At 47.6% G+C, this 23,448-nt stretch overlaps 1 protein-coding gene across 3 annotated transcripts; it reads right to left on the bottom strand.

Annotated features, from left to right (window-relative positions):
- Positions 1-2,929: 2,929 nt before the first annotated feature.
- On the bottom strand, positions 2,930-21,792 carry LOC131135193 (death-inducer obliterator 1-like). 3 transcript variants are annotated; one of them, XM_058081080.1, is made up of 16 exons: positions 21,627-21,792; positions 19,662-19,766; positions 18,473-19,436; positions 16,245-16,629; positions 15,671-16,024; positions 13,082-13,301; positions 10,782-11,322; positions 10,531-10,690; positions 10,341-10,457; positions 10,144-10,251; positions 9,727-9,880; positions 8,859-9,330; positions 8,567-8,714; positions 8,394-8,483; positions 8,130-8,325; positions 2,932-7,727 (listed from the first exon to the last, which is right to left on the bottom strand). In XM_058081080.1, exons 2-16 carry the CDS (start codon positions 19,735-19,737, stop codon positions 3,811-3,813), a joined length of 7,902 nt encoding a protein of 2,633 aa, XP_057937063.1. In that variant the 5' UTR covers positions 19,738-19,766; positions 21,627-21,792; the 3' UTR covers positions 2,932-3,810. The 3 variants fall into 3 exon arrangements, with proteins under 3 accessions (XP_057937064.1, XP_057937063.1, XP_057937062.1); XM_058081079.1 differs by having other exon boundaries at positions 10,096-10,251; XM_058081081.1 differs by lacking the exon at positions 19,662-19,766 and having other exon boundaries at positions 2,930-7,727; positions 10,096-10,251; positions 21,627-21,788.
- Between the last annotated feature and the right edge of the window lie 1,656 nt (positions 21,793-23,448).

Genomic DNA, 23,448 nt, shown 5'->3' on the forward strand with positions numbered 1-23,448 from the left:
CTTACTGTCACGCTTTTTACGTCGTTTACCAAGGCCCCCCCCCACCCCCGCCACCGATGAAGACACCCCCACGTCATGAATCTGTTGCTGGCCACATCCCTAACCTTAACCCTACGACTGCGTTTGTCTTCTTTTGCTGATCCTGGTGTGGATGCTGGCTACCAGCCTTGGGAAGCTAAAGGTTCAAGGTTCAATTCCAGTCGCTTTCCTCGGCCATTTATGCTCCTTGTTTACTCCTGCATGGACCTCCACAGTCACCGCTGCGTTCGCTGCTGGGTCAAAGGTCGTGCACATCAGTCGCTCGTCCAAGAAAAGTAAACGCCGTTAACACGCTCGCATGTTCAGAGTTGTTGGGTGAATCGAACCTGAACGTCATTATGGTTGCAACACGCTCTTGGGCGTCACTTCATGATGTCTTCTTCTTCTTCTTCTTCTTCTTCTTCGGGGGTCCTGCCAATCATGAGCAGCCGTCTAATGGCTGCTTCCCCCACTCAGCCTAAACTGCCATTCGTCAAGCAGGCAATCTGTCTGACACCAAATGAGACAAGCGTGGAAAACTAGCAGCCTTTCCCAAGCTGTTCCTCACAAGCAGGAAATTGCCTGGAAATGAAAAGTAATGAGCAATTAGCTCCCAAATGAACTTCTATTATCACCACTTTTCCCAACACAAATCCTGATTTCCTCACGTTTGATCAATTTGAATAAACAGTAACGTTCGTCTTACTTGCCCCATCTTTCCTTGTACCCCCCCCCCCCCCCCTTCCCCCCCCCCCCCAGCACAGATGACTACTTAGCCAAGCTCTGCAAAGACTGAATGTGTTTTCTTTTCAGGCTGCCAATATTCCTGCCAGGTTAGAGCTAGTTAGTCCTGCAAAGGCCTTGTTACCCCCCTCCCCCCCATATTGAATCCTGCATTCCTGACTGCCAGGCTGGACATGAAAGAGCCATCAACGTCTGAACATCTTCACCAGGAGCAGGGAGGTTCACGGCTGGTGAGGCACGTCGGGCTTACATTAAAACATGAAGACGTGAAGACCTGACACGGACTGTAGAAGGTCCTGCTTGGTACTCTTGGACCGTCCAAGCAAGTCCAACCACTTCCGCCTGAAGCTGGCCTCCAATCTCCAATGAGACCTTTCCCTTTCCCGAGAGTCATTGCTTGCAGGGGGAGAACATTCCACAGGGTGGAATCGAACTCTGGTCTCCTAGCTGTGTGGCCTGCGCACTAACCACTCCATCGCCGTGCAGTAAGAGTGGATTGAATATTCTGTTTGTGAGGAACCGTATCTTTGGATATCTTTGGATATCTTTGGATATCTTTGGGTATTTTTGGGTATTTTGGGGTATTTTTGGATTACCGGGATTATCATTTAGAAGAATAGTCTTCTGGTTTGCCAGCATATCCATACTTGCCATCAACCCGCCGTCAAAATGATTGTGGACGCAGACATTGGACATTTTATGAAAGGTCGCCAGCGCCACCTGCAGATGAAAACTCGAGTTGCCCTTTTAGGACCACCATGCTGGAAGGGCTCAGTCATTCTAGCTCAATTTAACTCATTTGAAACCATGGCTGTCCTCAAAGTGACTAAATGATAGCGAAGATAAAAAGTAGCAGTAAAATTGGATTATTTCCAATAAATGTGTTTCATTGCGTTTATGAGCGTCAGGTTAGTGCTCACCATGTGCCTTGCGGGCTTTGCTGTGCACAAAACTGACATGCGGCGATGCTGCCCTCTAGCGGCAACAAAGGGTACATAATTATACCATGATTTTATTTTATATCATGATGATGTTTAATCCCAGTCAGAGTCAGCTAAACTTGACTGAAATAAGTTTGTAAAGGATTAGGTACGTAGAAAACATACAGACTTTCCGTTCAATGGAGTTCACCAATGTAGTACTAGACTATGAAGTATCAATAATTGTACTAATCCTAGAGTGTACTATACATTCCAATACACGACAATGAGCAAACCCACAGGATATATCCGCACACTCCTCATTACGACCAGATGGAGGCGCTGTTCTACCAGTGTCGATTTTTTTCTCAACTGTGCTTTAAATTTATTTTAAAGTAAAACTGGATTATAATATATCCTATACACAGTCTGTTGTAATATTTATGCTGCATCAAATGATCCTAAGCAACGTAAAAGCTTTTTAAATTGCCATTTTCCTCAAACGGACGATCATTTGTGATTTGCCACTGTTGTCGGCTACGGTGGCTGAGAAGGGACACCCGATTTGTACGATGAAGTTGCATAAAAACCACATTTCTATGCTGCTGACACGAAGAGACGCACAACAAGTTGGTTAAATCAACTGTGATACCTTGAAGGTTAGAGTCCGACCAACAAAGTCCAAATACGGTGGCCATGCGAACTCGAACAGGTGGTGCCATCTTAGCAACGTCACCGTAGCTAGCCAATGCTAACTGACGCTAACACGCACAAGAACGCTGGTAAATAGTGAAAATACCATAAATACCATAAATACCATAAATACCATCACCGGCGGTCAGCCTAGCACAATAATTAGATTGGAAGAGAAACTTCCTTCTCTGCGCCAGCTAGCTCCAACCTCAAGCATATTGGATGAGTTGCTAATTGTCCCTGCTTACAGGTCATACTGGTCATACTGGTTTATCTATATTTAATGCACCACTTCAAACCTTTTATGAAGCGATAATAGCACATATATTTGTAACCAGGTTTCATGAAAACAGATATGCACTTCTGGAGGGTTGATTTCGGTTTCAATGCTCCAGGAAGTTGGTTGTGAAGTTGGTAACCACAACTAGATGGTGTCCAAACAAGTTTGGAGCTGCTTCAGCATTTGGGTTCCTCATTCGGGTTGCTTCGCCCCACGTTGGAAGCGACTGGCCTTCCCTCCTTTCTTCTGATATACCAGAAGGTGAGCATGGAGGGCGTGGGCTTGCCTGAAGTACTGCTATGTGGACTCGAGCAGGAGCTGGAGAGGCTGACCTTTACCCAGCACACTTGGTCCCCGAGTGACCCCCCCAGCCTCCTCATTAACAGCACACGGGCTGTGTGTCATTTGCGAGGCTCACAGAGGTTTTGAGGAGCATCTGCTGGGTTTTCAACTCCATGTCGTGCTAATTGGGGTCACATCAGAGGACCGAGGCCGCTGCATCAGATGGAGAGCATCTGCAACGCTGGCCTTCATTGGTCATGCCTCCTACCGTGTGGACGGCAGGAGGCAGCTTTTTGGTTTGTGGCGGGAATGTGTGACATGGTCTGGTGTTGTCCAACCTTGGTTAAATCCATCAACCTCATCCGTGTTAAGAATCTGGGATGCCCTTTAAGAATTCCACAGACAGATCCAATGTGATGAAAAATGTTTAATGGGTTGATCTGAAACAAAGGTTAGGTACTGTAGATGAAGGAAGCCATGTGTTCCTGTGCAGCCCAGCGGTTCAGTTACATCATCATCCATCCAGGTATATGGCTTTATTTTGTCTACTTAGAAAAGTATTATTAAAAACATCAGTATGTACACAGATACATTCATATTTACATGGTGTGTGAGACCGGATGTGGTTTTCTTGTTAAAACGTGTTGGACAAGAGTGATGAGTATTAGGACGCAGCAAAGTCACGTGACCCCAATTGGCCTTGGCTTTTGTTTTGCCGACGTGATAAAACAACTTCATAACCTGGTATGATAGAAAATAGAAAACGTGGCATCCATGGAAATGAAATATGGCCACTGGCGTCCACATCGGTCAATTCCAGTGGTTGCAAATCCAAAGTCTCTCCTCCAAATGGAGTCGTGTCGGTCAAACACACTAGGAAACGCTTTTATCGTTTTCTGTAGTCTTCTCTCTCTCCTTGGACGCTTCGTGTTTACTGTCCTTCTTGTCTTCCCTCCTTTCTCGGCGGTCTCGGTCTCGGTCCCGGTCTCGTTCTCTGTCCCGATCCCGGTCGCGGTCGCGGTCTCGTTCTCTGTCACGGTCTCTGTCACGATCCCTGTCTCGGTGTCTGTCTTTATCTCGCTCTTTCTCTCTGTCCCTGTCTTTGTCTCGGTCTCGATCTCTGTCTTTGTCCTTGTCTCTTTCTTTCTCTCTGTCTCTCTCCCGGTCCTTTTCTCTTTCCCTGTCTTTGTCCCGCTCCCTGTCTTTGTCTCTGTCAGTCTCACGATCTTTGTCCCGGTCCCTGTCCTTGTCTCGATCCCGCTCCCTGTCCTTGTCTCGGTCCCGCTCCCTGTCCTTGTCTCGGTCCCGCTCCCTGTCCTTGTCTCGGTCCCGCTCCCTGTCCCGTTCCCTATCCCGTTCCCTGTCCTTGTCTCTGTCCCTGTCCTTGTCTCTGTCTCGATCCCGGTCCCTGTCCTTGTCTCGATCCCGGTCCCGGTCCCTGTCCTTGTCTCGATCCCGGTCCCTGTCCTTGTCTCTGTCAGTGTCCCGATCTTTGTCTCTGTCCCGCTCCCTGTCCTTGTCTCTGTCACCGTCCTTTTCTTTGTCTTTTTCCCGACCCGCCCGGTCTTTGCCCCGATCCCGGTCTCTGCTTCGAGACCTGTCCCGTCTCTTATCTCGCTCGTGGTCCTGTTCTCGCTCTCTGTCACGGACGTTTCTTCCTCTGTCGCGATCGGAATCCCTCCTGTCAGCCTCCCTGTCCCTGTCCCTGTCCTTGGTCCTGTCCTTGTCCCTCTCTCTGTCGCGGTCTCTCCTCTTGTCTGCGTCTTGACTTCCATGTCGCTCCACCTCTGCCTCTTGATGCTTCTCGGCCTCCTTCCCTTTGCTGCGATCTCGTTCACGGCTCGGCTCCCGATTGACGTCCCGTTCTCGGCTTCTGTCCCAGTCTCGCTCTCGGCTCCAGCGCTTGCTCCTCTCCCACAGTAAGGTCCTGCCAGGGTGAGTGACGTCACGCTCTCTGTCTCTTCTGTGATCACCAGAGAGCTCCTTCAGTCTTTCTTCTAGTGACTGGGAGGGACCAGAACTGGATTCTCTGAGGGCCGTTTCAAAGTGACTGAAGAGATCCGTGCTCCGGGGTTCCGAGTCCTCTCGGTTGATGCTGGTTCTCCTCAAGATTTCCGGGGAATGGCGACGCCAGTAGTCATCCCGTCGCCGGTCTGGACTGTGGCCTCCCTTGCGATTTGGAAGACCAATGGGGGCTTCCGTTGGAGTCGGGAGCAGGGGGCCACTGTGACGGATGGGTCTAGCGTCGTCTGAAAACCGATCAAAGCGGTAACGTTCCGACCCACCAAAAGGGGCTCTGCCCTCCTGAAGAGGAGGAGGAACAGGTATGCGCTCATCAAAAGACCCTCGATGTGGTGGCGAGTGCAGCCTCGAACCCCCAAATTGGTTAAGCGGACTCATCTCCACACCGGAAGGTGGGCCTCTTGAGTCCTCATACGGGGGAGCAGGGGGGCCACGATAAACCGGACCAAGTGATTGAGCCGGACCGTCTTTAAAAGGATGGTGAGGATGGTTCTGATGCTGGTCCACATGAGTGAACGAGTGCCCCTCTTTGTTGTACTGGTCCCTTTGCCCGCGGGTTTGGTCCAACATTGGTGGCTGGGCCTGGATTGCCGTTTGACTTGCATGGTCACCGTACTGTGATTGAGCGGGGCCCCTTGACCCCGGGAAGTGGGACGGAGGAGGATGCCTGGTATCAAAATGTCCCGGTGGGGGTCCCGAGAAAGGAGGAGGAGGACCCCTGTTTCCAGGGAAACTAAAGGGTGGAGGTGGGCCGGTGAATCGCAGGGGCAGCTGATTCTGTGCGTCAAAGGCAGCAGGAGGAGGAAGGCCTGGAGGAAGTCCTTGTTGTCCGGTGTGCTGGGGAGGGATGAGAGGATCAAATATTTGAGGTGGAGGTCCTCTCTGGCCAATTGGCGGGTAGGGTGGGGGTACTCTGGGTGGTATAAGGTTCTGAGGTGGTCTCAGGGGTGGCTGCTGCTGTGGTGGTGCTTGGCTGCGTGGCCACTGGCTTTGGTAGGGAGGGAAGGGAGCTGGAGGAGGACCGAACTGACGGTTGCTGTCAGCTTGCATCGGAGGAGGACCGTGTCCGGGGGGGTAAATGGATGGAGGGGGCCCTTGCATAGGAGGGGGAGCGGACATCGAAGGAAGACCTTGTATGGGTGGTGGTATTGACATCGGTGGAGGCCTCATCACGGGGTTCTGTCCCTGCATCTGCTGGGGTAGGAGGAAATTTGACGGAGGAGGGATGTCGGCTGGAGGCCTGTACTCGTCAAAGCCCGATGCCGGCAGGTGATGTCGCACATGATGGGAGTGAGTGTCACTCCCAGGTAGACTATGAGTGAGAACTGGTATTGTGGAAGTAGAGTTTGAAGGCTCAATGCCGGAGATAGAAATGGCTGCGTCTTGGCTAGTGTCGTCATATTGTGACTCCTCAGTACTTCTTAGAATACTTGCTGCATTTGGCCAAATACTGTATTTGTCCATCTCCTTTTCAGCCTTGACTGGCTCAGCTTGCTTGCTTTCTTCTTCTTTCTCGTCCGTGTAGTGGTACTCGATGTCAGGGTCCACCGTCTCTCCCAGTAAAGGAATGGACACCTCTGTCTTTGCGGTGTCCATGAAGGGCAGGGACTCGGGTTTGGCTTCCTCCGACGGCGGTGTCTGAGAGTCTGGTGAAGAGTCGGGTGGGTCAGCGGCGGTCGGCAACCGTGGCTCCTGAAGCGAATGCTGTGGTGGGGAAGAGCTACCTGTTGACGACTCCTCTTTGTCCTCGGGTTCATCTGTTGGTTTCGTGCTACCTTCCACCTTGCGAGGCATCTGACGAGGGTCCCTCCTCTGGTTGATTAGCGGAGCAGTCGAAGCTTTCACAAGCTCTTCCACTTTTTTGCCGAGCTGCAGTAGCTGACTGCTCCCCAAAAGGGTCGGGGGAATCAGTGAAGCCCCGGCGGAGCCAGCAGATGGCATCTGCGCTTCTTCTTGTTTTTGCAATGTCGGATCTCCTTTCTGCTTGAGGCTGTCTGGGATCTTTTCGGGATCGCTACCCTGCTCCCCTGAAACAGTTCCACCTGCCACAGTATTGACTTCATCAAATATTGAGTCATCCTCAGGGTCATACGCTATATCATCTACTTCGCTCTGTGCTGTCACGGGTGCGTTTATGACCTCAGCTGGTTTATTAGTCACACTGTAGCCCATACTGGGGTCATACTCTTCCTCGGGGTCATATGGCCGGTCATCCTCATCCTCGTCTACCTGTTTGTCTTTTGAAATCTGTGCAAACTGCTGCACGATTGGATCTAACATTGTAGCGCGTGGGATGGAATGTTCTGCGCCCTGCTCAGATGGAGAGTTAGAAGCTTCCGAGTCATGCTTCTTCTTCCCAAAAAGCGTGTTGAGGATGGTCTGCAGAGGAGTGGCAGCTGCTGCTGCAGAAGCCGCAGCGCCGGAGGAGGATGGGGATTCCACTTCAGCCACAGTGGATGTGGCAGGCGCTTTAACGGACGACAGGAGAGAAAAGACGGATGAGGTGGGCACAGCAGAGCTTGACGCCTCGGAGGAGCTGGCTGGAGGTGACCCTGGAGGGGTTGTGCTGAAGGGAATTTCTAAACTTTGGCGTGTGCTTCGCTCCACTTTGACAGGGGGGAGTGGCTTCGGAAGCCCGGTGTCGTCTGCATCTTTCATTTGAATTTTAGAACGTTTCTCGTCAGCTTCCAGCGAAGGAGCAGCACGCTTTCTGTCCTTCTGGCAGATGAGGAGCCCCAGGAGCAGGTTGGGCCGAGCTGGTTCAAGTCCTGCAAATGGAACAATTAAAAACGGTAAACATAACCAACAGGATGCCAAGAGCTTCACGAGGACAACCTTAAGTCTAGACCAAACACTCCATCATGTTCTTCAGTGACTTCAGTCAGGGGAGGCAGGCGAGACAGGACTGTCATGTTGTGTTTTTCAGTTTGTTTGTTTAGATGTTGATGAGCAACCATCCATAACCTCCATATCTATAACCTTTCTATTGATGAAAATGTGCATTTGTGGAAGATAAGCACTGTTTAATTGACATCAGTTATGGGGAAGAAAAGAGATGCAAAGCACACAGCAGTCAATGTTACATGCTCAGAGCGCCCCCTACAGTACAAACGCATGAATCGAAATTCTAGTTCACACCCATGAGCGCTTCCTCAAGTCTAAAAGCTTACCTGGTCCATCAAACGGTAAAAGTTCGGAGGGCAGTGGGTCCTTCGAGCTCAACGGGATGAGATAGAGATCTTTGATGCGACGGGTGCTGTTGGCCACCACACCAAATTTTTTCTTGCTGCTGAAGTAAGAGAAGAGCGACACGTAGGCCAATTCCTCTTCTTCTGTGGCTGGGTGGAACCGGATCAGACAGAGCTCCTGTGATGAAGCAAAGGAATTGATGAGCAGCTTTTTCACAATACAATGAAATGTTTGTGCAAACCAACCTTGGACAATGAGGTTTTCAGCTTCCCGACATAGTCCCACACTGTATTTGGAGAGATTCGTCCTCCCACATGAATGGTGTCTGGCAAATCCTGCACAACATGCATCAGATGTGAGGAGTCGGACATTTCTCATCAAATCTGAACAAATCACTAAATAGTAGTATGCTATTTACCTCTTTTATGTACTCAAAAGAGCCGGAAACCAGGTAAGCTTTAGTTACAAACTTGGCCACAGACTGCATGTTGATGAAGCCCTTCCATATCTTCTCTTGGCCGTGGAGGAAGATTGCAGTCTCCCCCTCAAGAGGCGGATCAGAGGTACTGCAAGGAGCAAAGCCAATTTAGGAGATACATTTTAAAGAATAAAGCATTCAGAAATGTTCAAAGATGGTTGATTGATCATGTGTCACCCCATTTAACCCCCTTAGGTGGCGTGCATCCATTGGTCAGATTGTCATGAATTACCTTGTTTTTGGTGGCTTGGACAAAGCCACTGAGGGCGGCGGCGGTGGTGGAGCAGGGGGCATGGGTAGGGGTCCCTTAGCTGCAACCTCCATGGGAAGAGTGGCGGGACCTGGGAGCGACTCCACCATGTTGTTGATGGGTTTTTCCGGAGCAGTGTAGGTGACAGTAACGCCTGAGCCATGTCTGGCCATGCGGGGGTCTCGGCGTGTGATGCTGACAGATGAAATGGTGGGGACGATGGCCGGGGGGGTCTGGACAGGTGGGGCCATGCTGTTGGGGTCCTCCTGGTAAAGCTGTGTCTGTGGGTCTGGAACAAGCGGCTCTAGGCCAGACTGGTACGGCGGAGGGACGTGCTGCTGGTACACTGGTGGCTGGCCGCCAGAAGAGGCTGACTGAAACTCTTGTCTGGGGTGGTCGGGCTTCTTGGTGTGTTTACTTCTCTTTGATGCAAGCTCCTCTTCTGTTTTCTGACCTAAAGGGCAATTTACAGGCATCACGCAAAGACGTTTGGGTTTTTTTTTTTAATACCCTTAGCAACGGCAGTAACCCGTTATTTAGGGGTGACAATGCAAGGAGGGATAGTATTCATAATAAAAATTAAAATCATTAATTATATAGTTCTAATTTTGTATGCAATTAACATTTTGTGTTTGAAAATATATAGTTAACGGCTAATTTGGAGGAAAACGTGCAAACGATGAATGGAAAGTAGGCCTAATAAAAATATTTCTATTAGTAATGGCATCATAAATTGCCAATGTCCCGCTGGACTGAGAATTCTGCAGTTGTGGTGAAGTTACAGACAGTAAAACAATACACAACAACAGAGATCACACCCAACGCCATCATAAATCATTTCTCTACTTACCTGTGCATATTTTACAGTTGAGGTCAAACAGGTGAGTCCTGTGCTCTGAAGTGGTGTCTTTGAGCAATCTACTGAAAATATCAGGCATGCTGCTGCTCCCCTCAGCGGTCGACTGGTTGGCAGCTGGAGGGGCGAGGCCAGGCTCATCTTGGTCCTGGGGGCACAATAAAAGGCTTGTCCTGAAACCCTAATAGAAAGCCTAGCAACTGGCTTGATGCTCATACTGTCATTCAGGGCACGGTGTGGAGCACGGTGTGGAGCACAGGAGAAGAGAGGAAGGACAGTACTAGCCATGCTACCGTGTTTACTTGAAGGTGCAAGTGGAAAGTGAAAGTGTGAAAGTGGTAGAAGGAGAGCGCCACCACTTACTACAGCAGAAGCCATGCGAGCAGATGAAGTTGTGGCAGAGATACATACATCCGCATCCGATGACGGTGGGACATCCTCCACATCCATGCTGTGGGAGTCATACCTACTGCCTTGTTTGGCATGCCCTGAGTGGGCCCTTGAACTGGATGACTGCGCCTGGGGGTCCAACAACGACACCTCATCATAAAGTCTGCATGTCATAGACATCTTTCTCTCTTTGTAGTTTGAAGATGAAAAACCTTTACCTGAGGTGGATCTGGCTTCTTCCACTCTGACATCTCCTTGGAAACCATTTCTTCAGCACTCAGCCTGACCAGTCGGAAGGGTGTGACCTCACCTCCGATCACCTTGTAGAACAGGCCCTGACGTACATGGCACATTGTAATTGCCGTCATGATCGTTTCCTGTCATGCAAGCACGAGTGTGTTGACTCACTTTGTTTTTGGGGTCCTTCAGGTTGAACATGAGCGACCTGTACTTGTTTTTGTACTTGCTGTCTGTGCTCAGGCAGAGGTTAAACATCTCCTTTTCAATGGCAAAGGACAGCCGGGCGACCTCGCTCTCGGTCATTTTCAGATCATCGCTGTCACTCACTCTGTGGGTGGGAAGGACAACACAGGCGTTGGAAGCAGAACATCATGGAACATGCTTTATGGAGTTGGAAAACCTGTTCTGAGGATTCTCACCTCTTATAGAGGATGTCTGTGAGAGAGCGACGGATATTCTGTCTCATTTGGTGATTGGGGGGAGGCGGCATATGCGATACGGGCGGGGCTGAGGAGGATGGATGGTGAGGTCTTGGTGAGGAAGAGTGACTGGGGGGAGCTGAAGACATTGGAGATGATGGGACTCTTGGAGAGGACGAGGACGGACTGCGGGGTGGGGGGTCTTTTTGTTGAGGCTGCTTCTTGGGAATAGTAAAGTTGGACTTTGTGACTCTCAGGGCTCCTGTGACGTGGATGGGGCCTGGGGGGTACGGAGACGGGGTAGGGGTGGTCGCCGTCCGCAGTTTCTTGGACTTTACTGACAATTTATTGGGAGGAGTCGCGGGCCTCTTTGCCGCCTTGGAACTGGTGGACTGAGAGGAAGGCTTCTTGCCCTTTGGAGACACCTTGGAGGACCTGGTGGTCATGGTCTTCTTCCCCTTTGCTACGGTCTTGGACTCAGAGGAGGGTTTCTCATGAGTTGGGGCTGCTTCCTTAGTCTGCTTCTCTTCTTTGGCTGAGGCTGGAAATCACAAAATACCAACATGTTTAAATATAGCATGACAATACAGCTCCATTTCCACAGCATCACTGAAAGCATTCTAATCATATTGCAACACAGATTAGCCAGTCATTGAGTTTACATCACGTGTGCCTGCATTGATTGCATAACTCGTGTTTATTTGTGAAAACAGCAAACACGTCATGCTGTTTTAGCCCATTATGGACACACTTCCCTCACTAAAAAAGTCGGAGCAAGGTGAATATGCTGTGAAGATTAAGAAGAACGCCACTGACAATACTTGACATTAACATTCGCCAACTTTTAAAAGCACCAGACTTCAACATGAAGTTGTTTCACCCTAAAGCACTACAATTTGGACCACCACTATTAGTTTGGTTGGTCTGGAAACAAACATCATGAATCTTCAAACCAAACTTGATGAGCTCAGCAACATTCCCTCACCATCCATCTTCATGTCACTGCAGTCATTATTCCTCACAAACCAAGATGAAAGGAGTGTTCATAAATTCAAAGCCAACCACCACGAGCTGTTCTATGATCAGCCCTTTTCCTGGGACTATGGAAAATGTTGACTTCTCCTTTGCCATGTGTCCAAAGTGATCATTCACTCATAAAAGGTCTAGCAGGGTCCTCAGCGGCATTCCAGAGAAACATACAAAGCATCCAAACTAAGGTGTGACACGGCCCCACTCAAACGTTTCCACATGGGGACACTTGGGTGACGCCGTGTTGGTCCAATCACATCCCATCTTCAGAGGTTTCTGTGAGTCCGTGTGTTGTTAAATCCCAGCCCATCTTCTCACGCCTCTCAACTTGTCTGCAGCCTCTCCAAGTGATCTTGGACTCCGCACCCTGGACGAGGTCAGCCAGCAGCTCTTGCTTCGGCTGCTGGTCATGCGGGGCGAGCATCTTCACCTCCACCTTCGTGTTTATTTAGCAGCTGCATACGCTCTTGTTCAGTTCAACCTGACGGGCTATCCAACAGCAAGCCAACACTGCTCAGAAATCAATCAATGAAGGCATCCATAAATCTGTCACATCTTTTTATTTTGAGCCAGTTTCCCACGGTCAGTGATGCATTGGATTTAATGTTGAAAAGGTTAAAAAAAGGACACCATGCCAGCCTACAGGGGAAAAGAATGCCACTTGCTTGACAAATTCATACTTTAGATGAAAGGTGTTGGGAGACCTACCTGCTCGTGTCAGGAACTCACACTTGGCATTCTTGGAAATGACCCTCCACACAGACCAACAAACTACCCGCTCCAACCAAAATGATTTTAGGGCATCTATGGACATCTATGGACATCAGGATGTTAAATGCTTTCTCAGCTGGTCTTCCCCTCAAGAGAATGCAGCAGCAGAGGCCCAAGCATCCTCATTTAGCAAGCACCACTAATGCAGATTGCCAATTCCGGCAGGGCGGGACAATTACGGTCACCGCCACACTGCCACAGACAACCCTCATGGAGATTCATAAAAGGTGTGCCCTTCAAAATCTGATCATCTGAATCTGATGTGGAGGATCTGTCTACACCGAATTAGATCATACTCACCCACAAGCCAGATCACGCACTTACCTTTGCAGCAGCTGCCACCATCCCATCCCATCCGGGGGCGCATGCTTACATCATTCAAATCACAACACTTAACAACTACGACAACCCCTCCTGGTTTAGGTTAGCATGAAGGGCAGCACATTTAGGATGGAAAAACAAAGTACAAGTAACAAGAAGACCCTCAGAGAGATACATACACTTTTTGTTTAACACTGTTGCTGATATGGGTGTAGTCTTTTCTGGTGGTACTGCAATGTAATTATGGTCGCTGGACCAGGACGCGGTGGCAGGCGAGGGTCGCTCTTCCACAGCATGAGCATCCTCGTCGTCATCATCAGGAATGCAGTTTCCACCTTCATCGCTCTCCGCATCCCCCCTGCTGTCCTTAGGGCTCTTAGTCCCGCTGGCAGCTCCGGTCTGGATGGGGTCAAACCAAGCACACGCATTCACGCAGTTTAGTGGCAGCCAATGGAGTTTAACGCGGCACTCGGAGCCACACTCGCACGTCTTTGTTTGGAGCTCCCACTCGTGCAGTCTTGTCGTTTGAAAAGGTTTTTTTGTCCGACTATTCATCCTTGTGCAATCACAGCTAACACTAGGAGTCAAAACTAACATCTTGGGACACCGTTGCTAGGGAACACAAACGATTTAGACTTCTCATTATTCCCCTAATGAGTCTCACAGCTTGGATTGGATGACTGGGACAACCAATAGACTGTACGGTACATACATAAAACACGCATTCAGGGGATGCATGCACCAGGTTCCTCCAGCTGCCTAGAGGGCGCCAATTTGCTCTTGCTGCCTCGAGGACGCAGACTCACCCTCGCGCACTCGCACTAGCAATGTTTGTAGTCAGCCAATGATAGCAATTTGGCAAGGTTTAGCTACTCACGTTAGCATGACGTGCATGTCTCGTCATAACATGAATGGAAATCATTTATGGCCTCACTTGAGGCTGCTGCTGTGTGCGTGGAGGCACCACACACTCCAGCCATGAACGCCAGTTACTTTATTCATGCCATACTCAATTTCAAGACAATTTCTATGCAGTTTCATTTGGGATTGTGCAAAACCATTTGTGTTCCTTTTAAGCACTACTGCTAATATATGCTAGCTGGCAGTGGCGGCGGTCTGATATTTTTTTAGTTTCAAAGAACGTCATCCTTTCTTACAGCAATAAAACCCGTCCTTACTCAACTAAGCTACACAAACTTGATTCCAGACGAAGCTCATTGATTCCTTGCGACATTGAACATCATTTACAAGGGTGGACAAGGAGTTATTTCTACACAGTGAGGTGCTATGAGATTGAATGAATACCTCTACCCAGGCGCTTTGACTAAAGCCCAAGAGAATCGGTTCAAGATCCATTCATATTTTCTCATCTACTTGACTGAAGTGATGAGTAGCTGCATTTAAGAGCTTCTAGGTGTATGGGCAGGCATTGTTCATTAGCTGTCATGATTCATACGCAGATGCAGCACCAGTCTCTGTGCCCCGTTTTGCACCAGGTACAGCGAGTGAATACTTCATATAGAAATAAAAGTACTAAGAATTAGTATGATGAAATACCCAAATGACTGTGATGCACAGCTACAGCAAAGCCTGTGGAGTATGTATCCGCCTACCGTTTTAAATAGATGCCAAATCCATTCAAGGTAGCAATATTTACTTACAGGTGACCAAGAATGGCACGCACCAACACTTTAGCAGCGTGTATGGCCCTTTAAGACTTGAGTAAGCTTGCAAGCTGTGATCACATCACACTTGACATCACAAAGCGTTTAAAGCGTTTAGTCATATAGTGACAAAAAGACGAAACGGGAGGGGTGTAACGGTACATGTGTTGAGATCTTTCGGTCCGCTGAGGCCAACCAAATTCCCATCATAAGTAAAAGACGCGACAGGTTTCTGGTATCGTGCGTTTGGTCTGCAACCAACTACAAGCCGTCATGAAAAGGCAGATTATTCAGGCATGCACGGTACCACCACAAGCCCGGGAGTGTGCATTACCACCGCCATGAAAGGCAAGGCGTGGAAGCGTGCAGCCCATCCTCTGACTAGACAAGCCTTCCTGGTGAAATGGGTAAACCAGGGGTGTCCAAAAAGTGCAGCCTGCGGGCCATTTGCAGACCATGGCTTGTTTATTTCTTTGACCCGCAGCACACAAACGGCAAATATTATGGAATTATGGAAAATGTAACATTTTGATACATAGAATTGAAAATAAAAAGATTTGTCTTGATCTTTTAAAGGTAAAAGTTGGCCTTAAAAAAAGGCAAGCCCAGACGCAAACCGACAAAGATAAAAGCTACAAGCTGGAACTTTCTTGCCAACAAATAATTGACATATTCTAAATATCATTCATGCTTACTGCTTTACTTACCTGCAGTGTTATGCTTTCCTAAAAACAAAAATTGTAACCTGATGGCCAATTGTATTCATTCAAATGTAATTTGTTACTTGAGCATATTAGCCCAAAAATGTATTTGTACCCAGACTGTCCCCTTAATATCAAGATAACTAATATGGCACCGTTACAGCCTGACAAAATAGTGAAAACAAATATTTCTAGACTCCCAGTCGTGTTCACATCAATAGTCTGTGGTCATACTATGTTGCACGTGTGGACACGTGTGGACAAAGCTAAATATGCCAGTACAGCGAGAAGGCATTATTGGCAGTTCCATCTGCGTAATATATCAAAGCAGTAGAAGCCCACAAGATAAACGTTATGTGAAGGTAAAGAACATCTTGTCTCAACGTAAGGCAGTTAAGATTACCTTTGACGCAGAGTTGGATTTCTGAGCCGAGTCCTTGGGCTCTTTGACATCAGTGAATGCCTTCACAGTCACGGCAGCATGTTTCAGGATGCAGTCGTTTCCACAGTACACCGAGTCGGGCTGGGCGTTGTTCCCACAGCCGGGCCCAATACATTTGGGAAGCGAAGTATCCTCCGGTGCCGCCAACTTAGTTTTCTCTTCTGCTGCCGCCGTCGCCGTTGTTTTCACCTCCACGTTTGAAGCCACCTTCTGCTCCATCTGTGGCGCTTTCAGCTCTGATGTGGCCGCCGCAGTCTTTCCCGGCTTTGGCGCCCCCTTCTGGACAGCATGTGGTGGCACCGGCTGTGGTGATTGCTTGAGGTCGGTACACAATACAATCAACAGCTAATGATGAGCAAGGCAGTAAGAAATGTTTTGTGAAGCACCTTAAGAACATCACAGTAACTAATAATGGGGGCGTTCTCCCCCCAACTTTCCTGTGATTTGGGACATTAATCACACATTTAAACGAATTCCTGCAAACTTAGATCCGTTTTTCATCATAAACAAGCTCAGAATATTTGTTAGGACCTACCGGCTGAAAGATTTTTATCTTCTTTTTCCCCGTTGGGTTTGAGGCCTTCTCAATCCTGCCTTTGATACCCATGTCCTCGCTTCCAGCAGATGGGGGCGCTGCCAAACTTGGACTGGTTGCGGTACTGAAGTCGGCGTAAGGCGCAAAACCCGCAGCCATCTGCAGCGCTGACATCTGAAGAGCCGTGCCGGCTTTGGGCTTGCCCATGTCTATGCTCATTGACAGCGTGGAGGTCGCCGGCCTGATCACCTGGCTCTTCTTAGCCGTGCAGTTGGGGCAGATGTAATCCTCGCCGTTCCTCTCCATCAGACGCCCCCGAGCCTCGGTGATGCCCACACAGTCGCCATGGAACCACTCTTCGCAGCGGTCGCAGCAGATCATGAACCTAGTGAGCAAGGACACTTGTAATGGCAGCAAAGTCCGCTTCTGTCAATTTCTCCTGCTTCAAAATACATAGCTAGTATTTGTGGACTTGGCGTACAAATTCAAACCTGAATATATATTTATTACTTAGCAGCTTGAGTATGACTGTCTTCTGATATGAAGTGTTCAAGTTTGTGTTTTTTTTTTTATCAAAGCATTTTCACCCGTTTACTTTCTTGCTATCAAAATACGAAGTTTGTGTGTATAGAAATATTTCATTATAAATATATATATATATATATAGTATATGCTTTCATCATCTATCAAAGACAGAAAAAACATTTTTGCTAACGTACTGTATCCAGATTGCTCATTGGTCAATTTAGGGGGATCAGATTTAATCCGATCCGGTTTATCCTTTTCTTATTGAATTTCCAGATGTGATGAAAGTTTACAATTAAGCGGGCTTAAGATGTGGCAGGAGTGCAAATGTCCTACATTCCTGAGTCTGTACCCCTTATCGACATTGGGGGGGTTGCATTATTAAGAGTTGATCAACAACAAGCACTCATGCATTGAGTTGTCTGAGTGATACTCAACTGGTGGGCCGGGATCCAAATGTGGCTCACGGCTCCATTCTGGGTGGCTCAGAGAGCTAGTCAAAGACTACTTTTAAATATGCAACATTTAAACAATTGGACTTATTTTTGTATTATTTTTGAGCAATATTATTGATCAATATTTTAGTCTTCTTTGTCGTATAGCTTATTGCACATTTGTAGTCCATGCAATTTGCATCTTTGTATCCATGGAGGTATGTTCCTCCTCATTCCTTCATAAAAATGCCTCAAAAACTCATCAATTCATCTTGTCCCGCTTATCAGAGTTCGGATCACGGGGGCCACAGCCCAAACTTTCCCTTCCCCAGCCACTTTGTCCTGCTCCTCCCGGCAGATCCTGAGGCGTTCCCAGGAGAGTCGTGGGTCTTCCCTGAGGCCGGATTGCCCTGAAAACCTCCCCATGTAGGCGTCCGGGAAGCCCGCCTCATCTGACTCGCCGCGACTCTACTTGGAGTTTGTCCCGCATGGCAGTGCTTCTCACGTGATGTCTCAAGGGAGAGTCCAGCCACCCCAACAGAAAAGACTCTTTTTGGTCACTTCGAGCAACCACTACCCAAAGCCAAAGTCTGCATCACTCCAGACACCATCCCAGTCTGCCTGTCAATCTCGTGCTTCACCCCTCCCTCACTCGTGAACAAGAACCCGAGGTACTTAAAATCCTCCACTTGGGGCAGGATCCCACCCCGACCCAGAGATGGCACTCCCATTTTACGGCTGAGAACCATGGAGGTTCCTTGGAGGTGCTGATTCTCTTCCCAGCCAGTGAGTGCCTTTTCAATGTCATGAATATTGATGTTGAAAAAGATGATGGAAAAAAATCTAATAAATACATTTGCTTTGTTTGCGATAAATAAAAGTGGGTCCCAGGTCTAGAGAACTGGTTCTATTCACACAAACTGAATGAATGGGGGGGGGGGGGGGGGGGGGTTGCTGCTCTGTGTCCAATCCACCTGACTAGCATTTCCCATAGCTTCACTGTGTTCAAATGTCCTCATGCTGTCCAATACACATCATCATCCACATCATTGGTAGCTTAACAGTACAGTTAAACATTTCTTTGTGTTCATTCTGATTTATTGCACGAGTCGGACTTCTGGCATTGTGTAAGCATTTAAAGGAGTATGAAGATGTAGATATCATCCTAACCCTAACCCCAGATTTAAATGCAATTGGACTTTTCCATCTGCGTGGTGAACATGACGACAGCGTGTTGACATTTAGAGCAGGTAAACATTGAAAACAAACCTTTTGTTGTGTTTCTGCCGACAGATGCAATAAAGTGCGTTGGGGTCATAGCCTCCATCGGACTCGCTGCTTGAAGATGAAGAGGAACAGGAAGATGCATCATCGTCATCGTCGTCGCTGTCCTCCTGTACTTGAGACTTGCTCGTGGTGCCAAGGGCCTGCCCGGAGCCAGACCCCTTCACGTTGCTACTGTTCACATTGGCGGCCCTTTTTTTATTAATGTATGTTCTAATTGGTCCACGCTTTACCGGCAGTCCAGCTTTTTCTGCACTCTGTTCACTTTCGGTTTTGGTGCTCTCCTCGTCGCCCCCGGTGTCGGCTTGCTCCTTTTCCTCCTTTTCCTTTGAATCCATCTCCGGCTGGCGCTGGTCCCTAATGGTACCTCCCTCATCTATGTTGGAGTGAGTCGAGTCCCCGGTTTTGACCGCATCCTTTTCCTGTGTCTCAGTGCCATCTCTGCTGTCCTCGTTGTCGGAGCTTCCCTCGGCTGTGGCGCTTTGTCGTGTCCATCTGCCACATCGCGCCGACTTTCGAGCCTGCTGCTCCCTCGTGCTACTTCGCGTTCTCCTGTCGGATGGCTCAGGCTTGTCCTCCAGCGTTTTTGTGTCTGCTGTGCCATCTAAGCTGGCCTCGGATGCAGTTTCTGCATCAGTTGGGGTTTGTGAAGGAGGATCTGCACTTTCCAGAGTTGGGGGAGCGCTCTTTCGTTGCACTCTTTTAGTAGAGAGGAATTCCTCCAGTTTGTCTGTACGCTTGGCCTGCCTGCCACTGCGGCGTACAGGATAACGTCTGTCCGTGTTGTCAGTTGCTGCCTCCACCGGCATCTCTCTCTTTGCAACAGTGGATCGACGGAACCCCCAAGTTTTCTTTAATTCACCACTGGCTTTGGAAGATTTTTCTATTGTCTGTTCAACCACATCTTCACTTTCTGTCTGCTTTTGCTCACTGGGCCGCTCTTCATCACCTGTGGACAGACGATCACAGAACAGAAATCACAGCACTTGCTACGGCGAAGCTTCAGCATTTTTCAAATACGGGTGGGGGGGGGTGCTCAAATTTGGCTCTTATGTGCCTTCAATTTCCAACCACCAACGTGATCTGCAGATGAAGTGACACCACAGTTCCACCCGGTACAGCGCAGGCCTCCCAGGGCCTCATTATTAAGGGAGAAGAAGCTCATTCAAGATACCTTGAGAGCAGTTCTGGTCCTGGCTCTGTTCTGGCTCAGGAGCTACAGTGAACTCAGGGCTCACATTCTCCTCCATGGATGATGGAGTCAATCACTACTTTCAAACTGAATGTATAAGAGAAGAGCACAACAGGGTCACTAATATATTGCAATGGAGGTAGATCAACTCATTTGGAAAATCTGATTTGTGCAGGTCTACGCTTAAAACTGCCCAACTGTTAGAGCCGCATGTTGCACCGAGAGGAAGCAAGTCAGTGAGTTCCAACAAGTCCTTTATCATATACTACCTGCCTTCAAAGTCACAATGATCGCGTTTAGTGTTTTATGAAAATATGCTACCACCACGTGTAAAACAAATTTCCATTGACTCTCACTCGGTTAAAATACTGCAACCTGCAAATGTTAGATTCTATAATGTAAGTGCTGAAGTGAAACGCAGGTGGCAAGATCTGTAAATGACCATATTGCATGGCCTAATGTTACAAAACAGGTCAGTGAACCAAAGTTGACATAAAAATCAACAATAACAGTTTGAGTCATTATTCTGATCATGTGCTTCATTTCCAGCAGTCAACAAAGTTCATGTCAATTGTCAACAGGTGGATGATATAAAAAAATAGAACTGGAATAAAATTTGGAAAACGGTACCTTCCATTAATCAAACTAAACAAAGATCTGCCAGATAAATAAACCACAGCTCAAGATATGAGCTTTTGGCCAATATGTAAACAATGAAGACATTATTTCTGAAATGGCCCACATGAACTATTATCTTAATGTTATCCATAACAGTATACTAATCACAGGGGTTTCCAGCTGTCAATTACAATTGATTCCAACAAATATTACACAGGTCATCAAGAAGTGATGGCTTTTTTTTCTTTTATAGGGGTCAGTGAAACAATCGCACAATAGTCGTAGTAGTAGCAGTCATAGTAGAACCATTTTAACGTTGTTTAACGTTTTCTTCTTAGGATATTCTTAAAGGTTCAATCGAATAGAATCAATGACACGCAACATTGGCGGCAGGGGATTGAAACGCCACCGATATTGCGCCTGTGTGGCGGTACCGAGCCACGTGACTTGGGGGGTCGTCTAATACCCCAAAAGCAGTGACGGTACAGATAATTATCAAATATATCTATCGCAAATATAAGCACGCAAGAAAGCGAGGACTACGATGTATTTTTCTGTGTAAACATGTCAACGAAGCCGTTGCGAGTAGCGCTTATGCTAGCTGGTGACGTAGCTGGCCCAGCACAAGGCTGCACACGGCCTTTAATACGCATGATCCGGGGACCGCAAACACCTTCATCGCAGCAGGATTTACAATCACGTAAAATGTCGACAGACTGCTGAATTCAACCGTACTGTTGAAAAACAATGAACAAACGACGCCACGAGCATATATCCTCGCATCACACTCTGTCTAATAATGGCCGCTCAGCCATCTTTGCTAATGGTGCTAGCGACCCGCTAAACGGTGTTAGCTCAAGCAAAGTGTGACATGGGGGCATGTGATAAATCATGGTGTCTTGCCCAAACCAACCGAATCACGTCAATTTTACGTACTAAACGAATCGTAGTTGGTATTATGTTGGAAACAAACGATGATGTCGATATTTGGTTAATGCACTTGTAGCTCAACAGTCAACCACGAGCATGAGCTCGCTAGCTAGCCGAAGAACTTGCTAGTTGCGTGTCCTATAAAACAATTCAAGGGTGCATGAATAAATTAGTGGATATTCTTATTTTTAATCGATTATCAACACCAGTGTTGATTAAATCCGAGTTATCTGATTAGTTAAGTTAACGCGAGCCTAAGCACCTTCAACCTTGCATGGCGTTACGGCAGTAGGCGTTAACTGGACAAACCTTGCAAATTGTACAGTAGTAAAAGAACCAGTGCATCTCACATACATCAAGTAAAAGCAACTAAAATGACACCCGAATTGTTCTACCCACCTACACGAGAGAAATACAGACGATGTGCACTCGTTTATTCCTCGCTGGGTCAAGCCTCCATTTTCCAAATCCTAATGGAGCTAGCTGACTGCGCCAGATGGCTGACAGTATACAGGACGCGCGGAGGAGTGACTCGACTCAACGGCGCTCCTACCGGTCTGGAGGGGAAAGTCAAGCTGCTTGCTGTACTACAAGGATCTTCCAGACGCACGGAGACAAGAAACCGAAATAACGGCTAAGTAGTCACTCGGCACCGATTGAGGCGCAGAGACATCCTGAACAAACATGACTTGTTATAAAGTGTCAATTTCGGTTCATCCCTCCATGTAGCCTACTTTTTTTTTTCAAACTTTCAAACCAAGACAAAAAATGGGTCTGAGCCAAGATGGCGTCCGTGGAAACGTGGAAAGACAAAATAAGTGAAAGAATTTTGCATAAGCGATGTTCATTACCATAACTCATTCTTCCAAACGTATGTAAGTATCTTTGGTTTGAAATGAAGGCACACATTTGTGTCATGGTGTTACGAGGCACCACTGAATCCGACCTGGCAGCCCATTCCTTGGGGGGTGCTCACACTGGGCCATTCATCCAGGCTGGACTTGAGCATGAGTCCCCTCCCTCCTGGCCCCCGCCGGCCTGCAATCAGCCTACTCTGAGAAAAACTGGACATAATAATCCACCAGGTCAGGGAAATTGTACTAATTCAGCAAAGTAGAAGTGATAGGAAAAGCAAGATTGGCCTTTTGTGACCTCTTGGATGAGTTGTCCCTACGTTCTTCGGGCCATGTCGGTTTGGATTTTTTTCTCCCTTAATAATAAAACAGTTTCATATAAGAACTTCATTTTGTGTTGAGTTGCGTTATCCTTAGCTAATATTTACATTTGTGTGATGAGCTGAGACATGAAAGTGTGACAAACATGCAAAAAAGAAGAACCCAGAAATGGCTCAAACATTTTTCACACCACTGTACAATAAATTAAATTAAATGTGGACAAGAAGTTGTGAGAAATAAGGAATAATTCTTATTCAGAAGATATTTTATGTTATGTATTTTACAGCTGGGGTAGGCTCCAGCATACCCTAGTACAGAAAATGGATGGATGTCATGTATTGTTTGCACATACTGTATACTCATCCCCCCTGCATGGCTTCCCCTTCAAAGTACCCCAAAGTCATTGTGCTCCATTGTGGGATGGCGTTCTACCCTTTGTCAGCCTGGATTAATCATGACTGCTAGACATTTGAAAAAATCCCAAACTGTTTCTGCAAATGAGGGCAAAAATGTCTCCGCTGATATTGATGGCGGCAATTATCGGAGAGATGAATTGTGAAATTAGCGCATGAACTCTTTTTTTTAAACCACGCAATCAAACATGTCAGTCCAAAAGGACTTTCTTCCCACCGCAGATGCTAGATTGGAAATGCTTCCATATGCACAAAAGGAAAATGCATAAAATATCGCACCTGACAGCTGAACCATGAATTATACATGCAGAGCTAACGATGTACATTTCCAATTGACAAAGACGTCTAATTCACACGTACCCTCATTGAACATGCAGCCTTTTAAAGGACATAAATTGCCTTTCAGTGTCCCCAAAGAAAGTATGCGTGTAGTGCAATTTCCCACCGTTAGATGGCACTGTGACACCGCAGCAACTCGTCCTTAAATGTAAAGGTTAGCTTTTCCCTCAGTGCTCACTCGTTGCTGTTTGAAAGGTCATCATTTGCAAGCAGAGGACAATCTGATGTAACATTTATGTTGCAGAATTATAATCATTGTCTATCACAGGACGTAACGCTGATCGCTACCACACA

This window comes from Doryrhamphus excisus, chromosome 1 (assembly GCF_030265055.1).
Source record: "Doryrhamphus excisus isolate RoL2022-K1 chromosome 1, RoL_Dexc_1.0, whole genome shotgun sequence".
Lineage (NCBI taxonomy): Eukaryota > Metazoa > Chordata > Actinopteri > Syngnathiformes > Syngnathidae > Doryrhamphus > Doryrhamphus excisus.